This window comes from Alternaria viburni, assembly GCF_023758015.1.
Source record: "Alternaria viburni strain BMP 2772 chromosome Unknown scaffold_42, whole genome shotgun sequence".
Lineage (NCBI taxonomy): Eukaryota > Fungi > Ascomycota > Dothideomycetes > Pleosporales > Pleosporaceae > Alternaria > Alternaria viburni.
Window position 1 is genome coordinate 178,060 of NW_026055811.1, and position 17,009 is coordinate 195,068.

General features: G+C 53.4%; 7 protein-coding genes across 7 annotated transcripts; 5 read left to right on the top strand and 2 right to left on the bottom strand.

Annotated features, from left to right (window-relative positions):
- Nucleotides 1-857: 857 nt before the first annotated feature.
- Nucleotides 858-2,015, top strand: J4E79_011493 (uncharacterized protein; the record flags this gene model as incomplete). Its single annotated transcript, XM_049360322.1, has 1 exon — nucleotides 858-2,015. The coding sequence occupies one exon, from the start codon at nucleotides 858-860 to the stop codon at nucleotides 2,013-2,015; it is 1,158 nt and encodes a 385-aa protein (XP_049205274.1).
- A 456-nt stretch (nucleotides 2,016-2,471) lies between these two features.
- On the top strand, nucleotides 2,472-3,272 carry J4E79_011494 (uncharacterized protein; the record flags this gene model as incomplete). Its single annotated transcript, XM_049360323.1, has 1 exon — nucleotides 2,472-3,272. One exon carries the CDS (start codon nucleotides 2,472-2,474, stop codon nucleotides 3,270-3,272), a length of 801 nt encoding a protein of 266 aa, XP_049205275.1.
- Nucleotides 3,273-5,538: 2,266 nt separating this feature from the next.
- Nucleotides 5,539-6,542, top strand: J4E79_011495 (uncharacterized protein; the record flags this gene model as incomplete). The annotated part of the gene is made up of 2 exons (XM_049360324.1): nucleotides 5,539-5,800; nucleotides 5,854-6,542. The coding sequence occupies 2 exons, from the start codon at nucleotides 5,539-5,541 to the stop codon at nucleotides 6,540-6,542; spliced, it is 951 nt and encodes a 316-aa protein (XP_049205276.1).
- Nucleotides 6,543-6,816: 274 nt separating this feature from the next.
- On the bottom strand, nucleotides 6,817-7,381 carry J4E79_011496 (uncharacterized protein; the record flags this gene model as incomplete). Its single annotated transcript, XM_049360325.1, has 2 exons — nucleotides 6,817-7,054; nucleotides 7,116-7,381. 2 exons carry the CDS (start codon nucleotides 7,379-7,381, stop codon nucleotides 6,817-6,819), a joined length of 504 nt encoding a protein of 167 aa, XP_049205277.1.
- A 536-nt stretch (nucleotides 7,382-7,917) lies between these two features.
- On the bottom strand, nucleotides 7,918-8,832 carry J4E79_011497 (uncharacterized protein; the record flags this gene model as incomplete). The annotated part of the gene is made up of 1 exon (XM_049360326.1): nucleotides 7,918-8,832. One exon carries the CDS (start codon nucleotides 8,830-8,832, stop codon nucleotides 7,918-7,920), a length of 915 nt encoding a protein of 304 aa, XP_049205278.1.
- Nucleotides 8,833-9,484: 652 nt separating this feature from the next.
- Nucleotides 9,485-10,215, top strand: J4E79_011498 (uncharacterized protein; the record flags this gene model as incomplete). The annotated part of the gene is given in 3 exon segments (XM_049360327.1): nucleotides 9,485-9,812; nucleotides 9,865-10,139; nucleotides 10,159-10,215. 3 exon segments carry the CDS (start codon nucleotides 9,485-9,487, stop codon nucleotides 10,213-10,215), a joined length of 660 nt encoding a protein of 219 aa, XP_049205279.1.
- Nucleotides 10,216-13,955: 3,740 nt separating this feature from the next.
- Nucleotides 13,956-15,803, top strand: J4E79_011499 (uncharacterized protein; the record flags this gene model as incomplete). Its single annotated transcript, XM_049360328.1, has 1 exon — nucleotides 13,956-15,803. One exon carries the CDS (start codon nucleotides 13,956-13,958, stop codon nucleotides 15,801-15,803), a length of 1,848 nt encoding a protein of 615 aa, XP_049205280.1.
- Between the last annotated feature and the right edge of the window lie 1,206 nt (nucleotides 15,804-17,009).

The following is a 17,009-nucleotide window of genomic DNA, read 5'->3' on the forward strand; positions in this document are numbered from 1 at the left end:
CAAGAACTTCGATTACGGCGAGATGATGGATCTTGGACGCGACGGAGTGCTTCGCAGCTTGAATGCAGCCCATGACACTGTGTTGGACTTTGTCCAGCTCAGTGGGCCTCAGATCACCGAGTTCTTCGCTAAAACAGGCTCGGATTCGTCCGTCATGTCTGGCGTGTACGTTTGCTCTAAACGACCCCTCTATCAGTAGATTTGGCGAATCAGACTAATCACTACTTCAGCGATGGGCGAACCGTAACGTCTGACGCTCAGCTATGGGCCGTCCCTGACGACATCGTCGCACGTGAGCCGACCGCCAGAACATCTGAGGCAAAGTTGCCAGGGGTACTGTCTGTGCACCAGAGGGCGGAGTGCGTAGCGGGAGCGCCATGTGATGAGACAGCTGATTGCTACGAGTATAATTGCGCCCGCTGTCTTCGTGGGCCGATGTGCATTGGGGGTCCATCAGGCTGCCTCAACCAGAGCGGCAAGTGCGCATGGAACAGATGAGAACTGCCTCTTCAACAGTTGACTCTGCTTTGGAAACTATGGCTCAGGCCTATCACGCTCGTTAGAATCCACTGACATGAAAGACTTTCCAGAGCATGCAGATTTCTTGTTTGCGCGATTTCCATGTGACTGCGTGACTGGTTTGACAAACATTGCACGACTCGACCGAATGAATACATTAGGCCACACTCCGATCCCAAGCTTCTACTACTTTTCATTGTACACAAGCGGCCTATATATCTGCCCTTTTCGCTTCTCTGCCTGGATCACAGACTTCTGCCCAACGATACTTGTCTATACCTAGGATCTTTAACATCTTCAATCTATCCTAACTACTTCTTGGAAACACACAATCAGCCATGTCGTCTACAGTACTGGTCAGCGACCTTCCCTCCAACTGCGAGTCATACTACGTCTTCACCGAGCTACGTTTACAGGACGATGAAATCGAAGAAGTGTATACACGAGCGGGAGGAGGCGAGTCCGCCTGGATAGTCTTCAAGGACCGCACGCTCGCCGCAACATTCGAGAAGAACCACAAAGGCTACCACTTTGGGGTAATTGGCAAAAAGATCACGACTTGCTTTTGGACCGAAGCCATTCCCGACCACGCCACCAATCGCTATTCCGACTTCGTCCGCGCCCGGGATCACCAAATACTCTCGAGTACCGTTGAGATTACCGGTCTTCCCGCAAAACACACTCTGAGTGACATGAACAAGTTGCTAGAGTCGGTGCGAGACCAGTACCTCGAGGCCACCAAGCAGAACCAACTTCTGGACCCGACCGACTACGGCTACTACGAGCCCATCAATATCCTTCAAGTCAAGACGCCCGACCCAGGAGTCGGCCTTATACAGCTTGCCGAGCCAAGGATGGCGATCAACCTAGTACAACAGTACGCGGGTACCTACTGGAAGAACGCAACGCTTAACGCTCGATGCGTCCCTGATGAAGAGATGAATAAATTGCTTGTCAATGAGCCAAGCGCTACGGACGCATCGCTCTTCGTGCGTGGTCTGAAGGTCGGTACGTCATCGAAGGAGGTGCGAGAGATCTTTAAGGACTTCCCCATCACCGACGTCAATGTGCTACCAGGCAAGACGTTCTGCTTCGTCATCGTGCAGCAAGCAGACGCGAACTCGATACTCGCGCGGTTCAAGAATGGGGTCAAGTGGCAAGGTCGCACCATCAAAGTGGACTTATCGGATAAGGACAAGCGGAAGAGAAAAGCTGAGTTTGGTTCTACCAGCGCCACTCCTGTTGCTGCGCCAGCTCCTCTACCGCCTACCGATATCACGGACCTGAAACTGGAAAACCTGCCGTACGATGTCACAAACCACAAAATCCTCACCCTGTTCGAGGGCTTCGCTGTCTACAAGGTCGTCATCAAGCAGGGCTATGCTTTTGTGGGTATTCCGACAGGAGAAGTCGGCCGCGCTCTCGATATGCTGAACGACACGATGATTGGGGCTGGATACATCAAGGCTAAGGTTACTGATCCCCGGAAGAAGTAGGGCTGCAGGTCTGGTTCGGTGCTGTGAAGGTCAAAGGGGTTTGCGAGACGTTAGAGGCGTGTCGTTGCGTGTTTTGTATCTGTCAGCCGGTGCGTTGATGGTTACTCTAGGAAGTCTGGATGGTTTGTAGGCGCTTGAGTGTGGTAAGACTCTAAGGATTGTGATCTCTCTTATTTGATGAGGAGTACCTTTGCGTATGTGGTGGTTATGTATTTCGGGAGTCATGAGTGGCTCGTCTCGCTCTGCGTCATCGCAGTACCATGGTTGACTGTGGTAATGAAATACTTGCAAATTAATTCACTGCAATGTTGCCCTCGTGATGGATGTTGCCTTAAGTTATACCGACTATTCCTTGTATGAGCATGCTCGAGCTTGTATAATTCTAGCGTATTGCGGCCCAAGAACATTTGCTGCGGAGCTCAACATTCGATCAAGCCGAAGGCTCAAAGCTCAACCATGACAGACTACACCTACTACAGTTCATCCGCGTCCAGAGGCTTCACCTTTTTGATACCCTACCATGTCCAAGCCAACTTTGTCAAGATCACGAAGCAGCTCCCTTCCGCCGTGCGTCCAGTCTATCGCGAGTACTTTGGCGACATCATGGCATGTCGAGACCGAGCTCGAGACTCCGCCGAGGCGATGCAAACGTTCGTGAACGAGGACTTTCCGCGTATTTCGAAGGACCATAACCGGCTGGCGAAACTGATGAACGCGGAGATCGATAAGCAACGGAACAATGTGTTGGTCAAGTTACCAATCACGGGCGATGGAACGGCGGCTGAAGACGATGAGGACCAGGCGGTGGCGCAATCGCGGACAAGGGAGCAGGGTGTGGCTAAGTCGGACAAGAACGCGACTTCGAAAGTGGTATTGGAGGCCGCCGCGGAGGCTACAATGCGCGAAGAGTCCCCGGAAGCAGCTCCTCCTCCCACCATGGCGAATACGAGGCTTGTTCGGCCAGCCCTGCGTCAGGGCCCAGCGCCATCGTCGGCTTCTCCAACCGGTATGAACAGCGAACAATCCGGGATAGACGAAGAAGACAGCGAGACGAGCGTCATATTGGTCGACACATCAGAGCCTTGGAACGACTCGCTTTGGCCACACGGTACCTGGATCGATGGTCTAGAAGTTATCGATGCGCTTCCATGGGCGCACCCAAGCCGACCTGAACGCATCGCACCGGACGGCCAATCTCCCCACGTCGAGCCACAACATGCCGCGGCTAATCCTCGTTCCTCTGAATCCCCGCTTTGATGTCCCAGAAACAGGTAACCTGTAGCTTTCCTCGGCCAACACACTCAGGGTTCTCGCAATGGAAGCGCGAACATCGTTCTCGGTAGCGGAAGTCGATGTTACTGAGGCAGTACATGCATGGCCATAGGTCGACGTAGGGGAAGGTGGCCTTGATCTCGTACGTAGCGTTCCTGCGTTGAGTCAGATTAGAAAGCGTTTAGAAATGACACGTTAGCACTCACCTCCACTTTTGGATGTCTTCTCGCGTCAGGCTGTGCGATGCCGGAGGGTCTTCTTGTCTAAGGGTCGGGGTATCGCTTCGCTTGGCTGTTGAAGCGCCTGCCTTCGTGGGTGCTGGAGCGCTTTGCTCATCGGATTGCCGAAGCTCACTGCTTCTCAGACGATTCTCGCGTCTCAGTCGTTGGGCGTTCATGTCTTGTGGTTGTTGGGTTTCCTGGGCGCTCGGTTTTGGGGTGTTACCGTATCCGAACAGCGGCATGGTTATCGTCGTGCGATGTGTGCGATAGAGAACGAAAAAGTGGTTGTTCGGGGAAGACAAAGAGAGCGTTAACTGTCCAGCGAACGAAGTTTTGTGTGACGATATTCACTCGCGTAGCGCGTGGCCGCCAGCCACGTAACGATGAACTTTGGAATGTGATAATGTTTGGTCGTCGCACGGTTCGAAAAGACATGATGACGCGTACTGTACCAGATATCATACGGCAAGCTGGAGACCACCTGATCCAAAAGTGACTTGTCAAAGCGTCTTGGTCACGCGGCGTATCTACCCATCGTTGATTTTGTGAATCAGCATATTCCGTTTTGATGAATATCGTTCACATCTCCATCGTTGTGAGTGGCTTGCTAGTACAGGCTCGGTACAGCAAGGTAGGGTATGGCTGACAGGAACTCGAAGTCCTGCAGTTGCATTTCGAGCTGGGGAGAAGCTTCTACACTTGAAGCAAGGCATGTACTGTAAGCGTTGTCTTGCTATGGGCGACCTCTGGGATAATTACCACCACCACGGTGAGCCTGGCTGCATCCGTGAGTTCCAGGGCTGAGATGAAAGTCACATTCGTCAGTATGCGCAAATGTGATTGAGCTCGAGATTCATGGCGACGGCAAGTTGATGTCTTCTATTGCACAAGTGAAAGGCTAAGAGATTGTTGCCGTTGTCGCGTAAGATCACGCCGCACCAAGACGCCATGACCACCGCGTCGGCCGAGATTCCTCCGACCGCCGATGCCGACGGACCTCCAAACCTCTGCGGGCAATAGAGTGCGCCTTTGACTCAGACTTGCGTATCACCCTTCCTCCATACGTAGACGCTCACTAGGTCCCATCTGTCCGACGCCTTCAGCTCATTGTCCACGCTCTATCCCTCCCCCACCAGCCTGACCATCCTCGTGAAGACCACCGGCGCGGTTGAGAGGTCGCATCAAGGAGTCGGAAAGCTGTTCTCGCACCCGACGCACATGTCGCAGACTATGGAAGTGAATCAGTCATTTGAAGAGCAGCTCATGGTTCAAAGTGATGCGCAGGCAGGTGCGATCGATGTCTCAATCCAGCCCATTGGTGTAGCTACGCCCAACGATCTGGCCGCCGAATTCGACTTTGTAAAGAGTATGTATCCCAATCTGGAAGCCGTGTGATGTGTTTGCATTGCATCCATGGTACTGGCACGTGCCGGTTTTCCGGACTGTCGATGTGCGACGACGAGCGAGCGCACGCATGGGCGATGAGTAAAGCAACGAGGATGAGTCGGGTTACGAAGGCGGGCTGCGTCATGTACAGGAGCCTCATTCTGGTTTCTGTTTGATCGTGCGCACCTCGCATATCGATGCGAGAGATACCTATATGGATATGAACTATTGCGGGAACGTCGCGCACGGGCTGGTTGATGGTGCTGAATATACACGTTCGACTCATTCGGGTCATCGTCCATTTGCGAAGAGTTGGGATGCAGGCAATGCGCATGGGATTATATGGGTTGCTTCCTGTAGGTTCCCACCCTGGGCGATACGGCAGCCTTACGTCACTCAGAGATCCTTGGGGCGTCGCTATTGTCGGCGGTCGCCATATCCAGGAACACCTCAAGTCCTTGAATCCGGTATCGCGGTTCTTCATTTCACTATTGTGATATGGCTGGATGATATCACAATAGGAAGCAGAAATCATGTTCGATGCTGGGCACGTTTAGCGCCGCATATATTCCCCGACTCTCTCACTCCCAGGTCCTCCGCCCTCCGCTTCACTCCCCTAGCTACTCTACTCTAGAATGTCCACAATGACACGCCGCCAACAGCGAAAGACCACAGCGACGGCTAAGCTAGGTAATCTGGACCTTCTCCTCTTCGCTCTACGAGCAGATCTCGGCCCCGACTGGGGATGCTACAAGGAACTTGTAGAGGGGGCCGCAGCTGCGAAAGCAAGCGGCGAGAATGTTTCTGCTTGGATCGAACAGATCGAGCCGCTGGTACGAAGCACCGCTTCGCAATTTGCGCATCAGGGAGTGCTATTCCTGTTAGACATTAAGGTGGGTAGTGAAGGTGAGATGTCTTTCCCGATCTAGCACCTTCACGTCAAAACTAAACTCTCTTAGCTTCTTCTGTCACCAAGGCCACCAACACGACCAACGACATGTCCGCTCCACCGCCTGACACCCGACGACCATCGCAACCAGTACGGCCCTCAGCCAACATGCAGTCCGCTCTACCTCCTGACACCCGACGCCCGCCACTACCAGTGCAACCCTCAGTCAACGTGCAGTCCGCTCCACCTCCTGACATCCGACGCCCAGCGCAACCAGCACAGCCCTCAGCCAACATGCAGAGCAACTTCAATCCCAGCTGGACACCCATGCCCTCCCCCGGTCCCAGCGCCTACATACCGCCGACACCCGCACCCGTCGCATCCAGGAAGCGCTCAGCCGCCAATGTCGCCTTCCAAGGCCAGAAGCAGACTACTGCGACACAGCCCCTCAAATCGGACTGGTTCGGCGGTTACGTCCTTCACCAAGATCCCGCCTTCCGGCGCGACGTATTCGAGTTCTTTGGACACGCAGTACCGGACAAACCCGATTCCAAGCACCACGATCAATCCGATGTATCATCTGTCTACAAGGCTGCGGATGACGATCTGGCGGTCTGGAGGGCGGGCTCCGGGGCTGAGGGCGAGGTGAAGGATGGCGCTCAGGAGAGCCAGAAAGATATGACCAAGGCTGTGGAGGATGCGAAGCGAGAGCGTGTGCGAGAAGGCTTGCGCTTCAAGCTCTTCGACAAGTTGGATTGAGATTGGCTACTGATGAGGTGGCAGCTCTTGAAGTCAGGCGTCTGCGCGGGCTGAGTTGGTGCGGAGACGAGAGACGTACGATGTTATGGAAGGGCAGATGAAGGACTTTTGGAGAGCATATTACACGGTTGGCTGGCAGGGAAGGCGTTTGGCGTCGCTAAAGGATGGATGATACCCCCAGAAGACCCTTAATTGAAAGTAGGAGAAAAGACTTTCAACTTCTACGTCTATCTGTGAACCAACGCCCATCCATCTCCCACCCGTCCCCCAACCTTCACAACTTCCCCGCCAATCCCCCCTTCTCAGCCTCAAAAGGCACCGCCAAATTCTTCCCCGCCCACTCCTTCTCCGCCTCCGTCCCCGGCATCGGCGGCACCATCCCATTCACCTTCCACAAATCCCTATCCACATCCTCACAACTATACTCCCAATCATACCCTTTATCCGCAATAAACGGCTTCAGCGCCTTATCCACAGCATCCATAAACCGGTGTTTGTGCTCGAGTGAAGTACTATTTCCAGTCAGGAAACACGTTCACAGATGATGTTCGTGGGATGTGTGGGATGTCATACAATTGCCGAGCAAGATGCTCCATCTTAATCCGTATCATGGGGACTGAGCTATCGCGGCCGGGCTTGTTGGCGTCAGTCATGGGAGAGGGACGGGGTACGCCGCCGATGAAGAAGGAATCTGGTTGGATGGGCTGGAAGAGGACGTTTACGTAGAATCTAGGGAGTCCGACGATGGTGTAGAGTTTTGTGATGTCGTTTGCGAGGGCGGTTTTGTCGGCGAGGGAGGTGAAGGTGTTGGGTGGGTGGTAGATTATCCAGAGAGGCATTGTTGAGGATGTTTGTGAGGTTATGAGTGAGGGGGAATGGGATGATAGGCAATTAGTGTTGACTTTCTGGATAATGGGGTATACTACGAAGCTTATATAATAACAATATACATTCGTGCCGACGATGTAGGTTTACCTAGGTAGGTTGCACGTGATTTGGAATAGTAATCACGACCGTGTGGTTACTAAGGGCTGCGCTAATCATGCACCGCATTGGGACTAACAAGAAGACGTAGATCTTGGTACACCGCGCAAGAACGACTAATCATGAACCATCGCGGTCTTCTGGGCTTCGCTCTTAGATCTGAACTCTTTGAGCGATTGGCTTTGGGTGTAACCATCATGGTGATTCATCGTTGCGTGGGAACGTGATTTTGTGGGAGTTTATTCCCCCACATATTGTTACTAGACGGGTATCACTAGTTCTGGATAGCAGTTTCGCGGCTAGCGTGACTGGTAGACTACTATTACGTCCGTAACAATCTTTGGCTTGCCCGCGTTGAGGTATGCGGCTCTATTCTACAACGGACCCGCGTTCACAACTCCGCCACGACTCTTCGTACGACTTCATCGAGATCTTCCTCTTGCAGCCCAAGCAGGTCGTTCGCAAAGCCTTCCTTCTCTTTCCAGTCTGCAGCGACTACTCCCCACACTGCGACGACCTCTTCCCTCGCCTCACCATCTCCACTCAGCATCTTCGGCCGAGAAACATCCAGTTCTTCCTTGCTATTCTGATCGATGCGCTCAAACTTGTCGCCTGTAACCTTCTCCAACGCATCAAGAACCTCAAGTTGCGTGACATGGTGGCTGTGTACATAAAGGAGCTTGTTGGCGGTTTCATCTGGCTTCTCTAGAATCTTGATGACTGCTTTGCCGATAAAGTCCAGGTTTGAGGCGGAGAACTTGATGTTGCCGCCGTCGAGAATGTATGCTTTTCGGGCTTTTACGTCAAACTTCAGTAGACCGCAGGTCATACCCCAATCGAAGAAGTGGCCGGTGACAAGACTCGTCCAGGTAAGCTTTCCCATGCCGTCTTCTCGCTCCTTGCCTTCCAATGTTAGGAGGTAGTCCCGGACATCTTTCTTGCCCTTCATAAGCGGCAGAATTTCATTCGTCTTTTCATCGGCAGAGTCGCAGCTGCCGAACTCAGCAGGCATCACGCGCTTCACGCCGCCCTTGAATGCGGCATCGATGAGCTTCTTCTGCGACTCGACATGGCTTCCTGCGATGGTGATGACGAGGGCGTCGATCTTGTTCTCTCGCAGTACCTTGGCGACCCCATCGACGTTCAGATCATCGGGGATTGTAATGACTTTTGTTTTGGGGTAGACTGATTTGGATGTTTGGCGGTTCAGGACGAAAATGTCGAATTCGGAGGTTTTGAGCGCGTTGAGGACAGGTGCGCCAAGCGTACCTGTGCCGCCGATGAGGGCAACGTTGGTGATGGCCATTGTGTGGTACTGTGTTGATATATGTGATGGTTGCGGGGTGAGTTAGATGCAGCTCCACGGGGAAGGGCCATCGGCTACGAGCGCCTAGTCACGGTCGTCCCTAATCACGGGAGCTTTCATCACGTCTCCCAAACGCAAGATCGTACACTACGTGGATTCCATATCTATACGTGCGCGACAAGGTAAAGCCAGCAATTGCGAGGACATACGGCATTCGCGTGTGTTGATGTCGATGATGTCATGGCACTCTCCGACGGCTACATCGGTGGCTATTGCTGTGCTATGAACCTGGCACTCACGACGTCGCCGCCCACCCATACTTCATAGCACGCAGTCGCTGTGCTACGTTCGCGTATACGTCCAATGACTGAATATTACACCCCGGTCCATGGGTGTGTGTCGACTGCGCCGCGTGCCATCTTGGGTGCGCGAGTGCGGGGTTGGTGCGACTTGACATGAAAGCCTATAGAGTCGGCTGGGTAATCTCTGCGACTTTGCGCCCCTTTCTCTTGCCTTGTGTCCTGTTGTTTACTCGGACGGTGTCAGCAGCGTGCCACACAGATAATGTCGCCCGCTGCGCATACCTGACGTCTCGATTGCCTTGAACATTTTCCCCGCCCATTGCACGTCAACTTCTGATCGCGATATCAAGATGGGCGGCCATGGAGCGACCTACCTGTATCAGCCAATAAACGCCAGCGAAGAGGCCCGTATCCTTCGTCTAGAGCCAGGCGCATTTGCTGAGCCTCTCATCGGCAGCCTTGTGGTGCGAAAGATCGGGGATGAAGATGACGAAGACGAAGACGAAGACGAGGAGCACCCGCGAGCCTACGATTGCGTTTCTTATTGCTGGGGACCCCAAGAGAACTTCACTTCATTCGATTGCGGCGGCAAAGCTCTTCGTGTTACGGCCGCTGTGGACGAGATGTTGCGGTACCTGCGGGAGCCAATCGAGCCGCGTTATCTGTGGATAGATGCTAGTAAGTGTTGAAGCGAGCCCAAGCATGCAAATCATACTGACTTTCGGTAAAGTATGTATCAATCAAGCCGATAACCAAGAGAAGAGCCAGCAAGTGCGCATAATGGGCAAGGTTTATCTCATGGCTTGTACAGTGCGCGTCTGGCTGGGCCCCACAACCGACGAGGAAATGGATGCTGTATTCTCACTATTCGACCGTGGCAGCGCGTGCCGAACCGAGGACTTAAAACGTATTCCGGATATATTGCACTTTTTGAGGCCTTTAGATCCGGTCATCGAGAGCTTCTTTTCGCGATCCTGGTTCACAAGACGATGGATACTGCAAGAAGTATTTCTTGCCCGTGCAGTACTTGTTCACTGCGGACATTATCGAGTTCCATGGGACCATCTTCACGAACGTGTGAGTGCGCTCCCGCGCCATTTGCTTTTGGATGGTACCGCGGCGAGTGCTTTGGATCTAAGCTCTCGATTAGAGAACACCAGAACTCTAGGAGCGCTGGATGTTGGACGCCGGACGACCCAAGCAGACGACATAAGCAACGTCGTTTACGGTATACTTGCGTGTCTATACAACCATCATACCTCAGATTGCGTGGATGAACGAGACCGTTTGTACGCGCTGTATGGTCTGATACCGAGTACAAGACCTCACAGTAACCAACCGGCTGAACTTAAGCAAATTTGCTCTGTGGATTACGGAAAGCACTTCTCGGAGATATATACCAATTTTGCCGCAACAGCAGTGAAATTCGGTCTGTTTGACCAGATTCTCGAGCACATGCTCGAATTTGGAGCACTTGCCCATCAGAATGAAAACTGGCCCTCCTGGGTCCCAAGCTGGAACCGAGCGAGGAGGTCCGATGGTAATCTTAACACCCTCTGTCGGAGGCGAACGCCTCTATTCACGCCCGAACTTCATTCCTTGGGAAGCCAATGGGGAAGCCATGACCTGAACCTAAGATGGATCGGTTCTAATGTCAGGACTGGCAACGTATATGGTTTAAGAGCACTCTACATCGACGGATGTGTCCATCGCATTGATGCTATCCGACCTGACACTTGCCACTTGGACGCAATAGCATATTTCGAGGATACTCTGAGTCATCGATATGCTAGTCGTAGCTCTGTGGTCTCCAAGCTTAAGGCTGTATGGCTAGTGATGGTTGCTCATGATTTTGCACCCCTTGTGTCATCCAGCGGGTGGACCAACCATTGCCCAGCAAATTACCGCAAAACAGACTTATGGATGGTCCTCAAGAAACGATTTGGATTACTGTCGGATACGACTGACTTGTCTGACCTGGATGAAGACAAGGTCTTGTCCAAAGCAAGACAGTCATTAAAGAGCATGCATCCATTTTGTTACGAACATAGGGAGTCACTTACATTCGGACTGGCCTATGTACAACTGGAGCCAGGCGACTTTGTGTTCCGCATCTCCCAAGCAACTGGTTTAAGGACAACATCGGGGGATCGGGGTCCCCCAACGGTATGTGGATTGATACTTCGGCCTTACCATCAAGCCAGCGTGGCAGGGCCTGCCACCTTTCGACTTGCAGGCATGTGCATTGATTACTTCCCTATCATGGAGAAAAGGGATATCCTCGACGTTATCTTAGTGTAGGAGATATATGCTAGGACAGGTATGAAGATAAGGTCGGGAGTAATTGAAGGCTTCAAGACCACAGGTACGTTGTTTTGATCAGTCATATTGAAGTATACATGTATCCAACTGGCCTGCACACAAGTCTTATGTTAGTCGCGTATATCTGCTGGGTACGATATCGACGTGTATAACTCGGAACAAGCTTCGTTATCGTCTCCTAGGCCGGAAAGACACCGTAGAAACTGTGCAACAGGGGTACATCATGTCCAAGGACACAACCCTCGCTACAGCGAGACTTGCAGCATCGGGGCACACTATACATACAGGAGAAGAATTGAACAGGTGCTCTGCCGTTTACATTAATATCTGAGACCAAAGCTGACAGTCTCCTATAACAATCTTGGTCAACTGTTCCCTGCTGAAGCTGCGGCGTTGGTACTAAATACTCGCTGGTATGAAGAATCGGTGATGGAGGTGGATCCGCTGAGTTATGAGATCAAGCGGTGACACGCCAAACACTCCAGCGAACCACCTCAAAGCTATCGCGAATATCCAGTATACTAAAGTACGACTTTCACGATCAGCCTGGTCCAGAACCCCGCCACAGTCTGAGTCGAAGGCGCGTCCTCTCCTTGCGACGAATCGTGGGAACAAGTCAACAATCGCGATGGCAACCGCAATGGCGATTGCGACAGCGACAAAGATGAAGCGAGCGCCGCAGATGCGCCGGTATTGACATCACCAGGCATGAGAATACCTCTTCACGATGCGATTCCACAGGCCCCGAGCACCAGCGCGTGATGCGCAGAATCAGAATAGCGATAGACAATATTCCTTCTTTTCAACATGTGTATTTGGTGTTCTCGATGCTTGGGAGCATTTCCGCGGTGTTTGATCCGGAGCGTGCATCGGGGCACCCACGTGCCGACGCAAGTTGCATCGAAAAGCACGGGCGAAACCGGAGACGGAAGACCGCCCGGGACCGCGATAAGCTTCCAAGGTTTACCTAGGTAGCCCTCCACGCAATCCCCATCACCGTTTCCAATAAGAGTCATATCGCGGTGGGAGTTTGCCTCTCGCAAGTCCTTGTGACATGCAGTATTCTTCAGAGAACATTCTCGTCGTTTCACACGCCACTCAGATTCGTCCAACTATACATCTCCAACACATCACATGACGTCTTCAATCGTGAGCTTGATTTGACCAGCCGATCGCCATCGTGGTGTTGAGAATGTTTCAGCTGGGGGGTGCAGGCTCGCGGCGTCTGAGTGGGCCGGTTGGTGGTCGCCAGTGTGGAGGGCGGCACTAAGGGAGGCCGCGCATGCAGGCCAAGCCCAACGCCACAAAATGGCGCCGGCCGTCCAGGCTTGGACGCATAATTGACTTGGGCTAAGAAGAGTACCTTGTTCCACACGGCGAGGGTGAGGTGTAAACTTCACCGGATGGTGATCGAGGCCTGGATACACTACCTAGGTATCGCACTCAATAGTCTACGCGTAACACCCATAACACCCACGAGCCCACCCGGATCGTATTCTGATCCGAGGCTTCCGATGGTAGTGATGCTGTTGCCTGGCGTATGCGCAGTGCAGTGCGACAGCAACATGTTGTTGCTGCTGTCTCGCGTGGTGCCACCCACTCCCACCACGTTGACTCCCCGCGGACAGCCGGCAGCGGATGACATAACGACACTGAGACGACTTGAGTCGTTAAACGTTTGCTGGCAGCGACTTAGCGGATGCGCCCCTTGGCTAGGACTTAGCGAAAGGCCCCATAATGATGTAAATTGCGCGAAAAGCAAACCTTGGGCGCGCAGCTGGCAGCGACGTCGTCCAGTGAGGCAGTGGGAAGACAGTCGCGATATGAGGGTGACCATCGGTTATGTCTGCTATTTTCATGTGAATTGCTTTGTCGAGACTTTTGTCTGAGACGCAAGGGCAACATCGCCAATTCCGGCAAGGAGGTGGGCTGACCGGGGCCCCCCGGCTAGCGCGGCTTAGGCCAGCCCGTACGTGTGGAAATGCGCTGAATGACTGCTCCCCCCGAACTTCGTCGTCGCTGCCCTTCATCACAACATCATCGCCGTCTGGCACACCATCCCCTCACCTTCCCCCCCACCACCGCCTCTCCACGGCCTTTTGTAGCCCTGCACGCCTGTAATACGCCCCTCTCTCCTGTATTCACGAATTCTTGCTCGGAATTTCGTGCTGGTGCGGCTGTCTCTTCCTTATCAACCTTGAGTGGCCGATCATCGCGCCTCTTGCCCTCCACGTCACCACCTCAACGGCTTAACTGCTTGTTGCTTCTCTTCCTGCACTCCTTCGCCCGCACTTGATACCCCCTACCCGTTTTAATATTCTCTCCTGCTCGACTTGCCCTTCGATTTTCCCGAAGACATAAGTCGCGCATTACTGTTGTTGCGCCTGCTGCAACGTCATCCTGCAGCCTCACTAGCACTCGACTTCGATGCGCACGACCCTCACAACTACAGATGAGCTCTGTTGGTTTTAGGCTTCCACTTCTTTCACAATGCAGTCCATGTTCCGCCTCCCATGGTGTAACGAGTCGCCTGGCGACAAGATCATGGAGAAGTCGACGCTCCACAAGTCAAGACCGCTGCCGGTCGACATGCCACACTTCATGAACAACATGAATAAGATCAAGCGGAAACGGACTGACAGTCCTGAGCCAGTAGCGAAGAAGTGGAAGGGCGCGCATGGTGAGGTGAGACCGTCGACGGTCAACGCAAATGCGAATGCAAACGCGAAAGCTGCGACCGACAATGGACGTCTTGCGGACGCACCCAGGCCTGCTTCTGCTGAAGTGGATGCCCGACCCAAGGCCCAGCCGAGGAAAGAAGGTGCAAGCAAGAGCAAGACCGCGAAACCTCAGCAAGCGACTGCCAAACCTGACTCTATCAACACGCCATCGACCACCATGGACTCCGGACTGACCCCTGTGCAACAAGCCATCGAGGCGCAAATCAACTACGAGATTCTGCTCAAGCACAACGAACTTCGTTTGATTGAGCAGGAGCTCGCCAAGTGCCAGGTTTCTCTCGAGCAGCTGAGGCGTTGTTCGCTCATTCCATTCCCCGGTACCGAAGGCCTTAGTGAGGATGTCAGTCTCGGAGTTGGTGCTTCGTTGCAACCCAGCTCTGGCATGACAGAACCTCAGTATGCTGCTCCCTGGGGAGTCACCGACGGCCCGTACACTCGCCACTACGCAAAATGGTTGATCTCGGATGCCAAGTTTGATCCCGTATCTGAACGCGCATTCGCTCAGCAAGCTCAAGGGTACTTTGGCACTGGTGAAGGCAGGACGACGCGCGGCAGCTTTGCTGACTATGGGTCTCACAGAGGCCGCACGTCGCGAACTTCGACTGGAATGTTGAAGCTCACGCCCCTTGGTGAAACTCCAGCACCAGCGCCCAAGGTCGACCCGTTGTTGCACAAGCGATCGACGGACGGTCAGTGGGTGCGCTTGTACTGCGCCCCGTGTGGCCACAGCAACTTCTCCAACACTCAGGGTTTCCTCAATCACTGCCGGATCAAGCACACGCAGGTCTTCAAGAGCCACGACGCTGCAGCCATCGCATGTGGTGTTCCTGTGGATGTTGACAATGTTGGTACTCCTGTTGCCGCTGCCGCTGCCGAACCTGCGAGCGCTCCAGTTGCGCCCCCAGCCGTGTCATTCCCTGTTGTTGCCACTCCCGGCATCGTCCACCCACTAGCATCACAATCCGCACCCGTCCCACAAGCCCGGGAGGTACACCGTGATCAGAACGCCTCACCACGTGACGATTCCAAGGTTACCACCCCGGCTAACTTTGCCAAGTCATCATCGACGCCCTACCTTGCTGCCCGATTCGCCAACAGCGGCGCCCAAGGCGACTTCAAGGAGCTTGTCGAGACTGCCCGCGCAAAGGTCGACCTGGACGCCATGGATGCCTCGGATGACGACAGCCCTGCCCCGACCCCCGTGTCAGCAGTGCCGCCGCATCTAGCGCGCCTCCCTGCCAGCGGACCCGCAAGCAAAGCTCCGTCAGCACGACCAGGCAGCAAGAAGGGCAGCAATTCCAGCCATGCGCGCCTGCCGTTGTCGTTCCCGTCTCCCACCAAGTCTGAAGGCGATCATCACATGCCAAGCTCACCGGTAGATCTCAGCCCTCACACGGTTGAGTCCAACCCTGGGCTTGTCAGCGATCACGACGACGACGATGATGAAGACGCTGACGATGCACACAGCCAACCTGATCTTTCCATCGGCGGCGACGACGTCATGGTCGAGGATGCGAGTGACGTCGAGGGTGTGCAGGAACGCAGGGGTTCACGACCAGCACTCCATGGATGCTTCGAAAAGGGAGAGGGAAGCCGGAAGCACTGAGCGGCGAGAGCGAGTTAGGTCCGGCTCACGCTGTTGCTGTTTCCCATCCCCCTTCTTCCCTTACGATGTCACTTGTCATGGAGCTATGGTACTTTTTCTTTTCTCATCAACACCGGCGGCTTTTCTCCATTCTTCACTTATACACGGGTTACCAGCAATGGACGGAGTCGGTCCGGCTGGCTCAGGACATTCCAACATGTTCTGCTTCTTGATCTTTGTTTCACTTATCCTTTTACCTGCGTGTCACTCTATTACTGCTGTTCTTACGGAAATGCCCTCAAAATGTGTCAGAAACTCTCATCTCACGAGTCGAGCGAGTCGTTGCCTTTCTCCCATCGAGAGGACATGACTCTTAGTTTAGGCGCTGGAAACGTCGTGTATCATCACCTTTTGCTATATGTACGAAATTGGGTGGTGTCTCTGGTCGGTGGTTGTTGGTTGGTTGTTGTTCATCTTTTTGATGGGATGGAGTGGGTGGATTAGATGGATGCTTTGGGGGTTGTGCTGGTACACTGGCATTGATGGCTAAAATGCGATGGATGGCAAGGAGTGTGAAAGCTTGCTTGCGCGATTTTGTGTGCTGCCTTATTGTATATAACCTTTTTAATCTTATGAAAATCTTGTTGAATACACGGGATTGGATGAGTTTGCGTGATTTTGGTGTTATCGCTTCTTGTATGCAGCCGTTGGCCGTCTATGTGATGGTTGACTTCGACGGCGTATTTGGCTGGTAGTTTGATCGACATGTATATTGTCCGGTTCCTGATGCTGTCCGTAACGCCTCGCTTTGTAAATGTGTCCTCCGCGAATCTCTCTGTTCGCCTTCGCTACGATGTATCCTCCTGTAACACAGCCGGCTCAACTCATAAACTGCAGTACCTGTGTATCGTCAGCTTCTCATTCTCCATCCCCATTCCCATCACCATCCCCCCTCATCCCCCTATCCTATCCCAGTTATCACAAAATCCCACTTACAGCCATAACAACACAAGCCAAACTAACATACGGACTCAGCCTCTCCCCCACACGCGCCGCTTTCCAAACCGGCGAAATCCAATACTTCTCCTTGTTTCGGTCGAGGGGGCCCGGGAAAGTCGCGTGTGCGTATGTGGAAGTGCAGATTGTGAGGAGGATTACGAGGAGTAGGGATTGGAAGTTGAAGAGTGCGGTCTAGGTGATAGGGTTAGAGAGGGAGGGGGGAGAGGG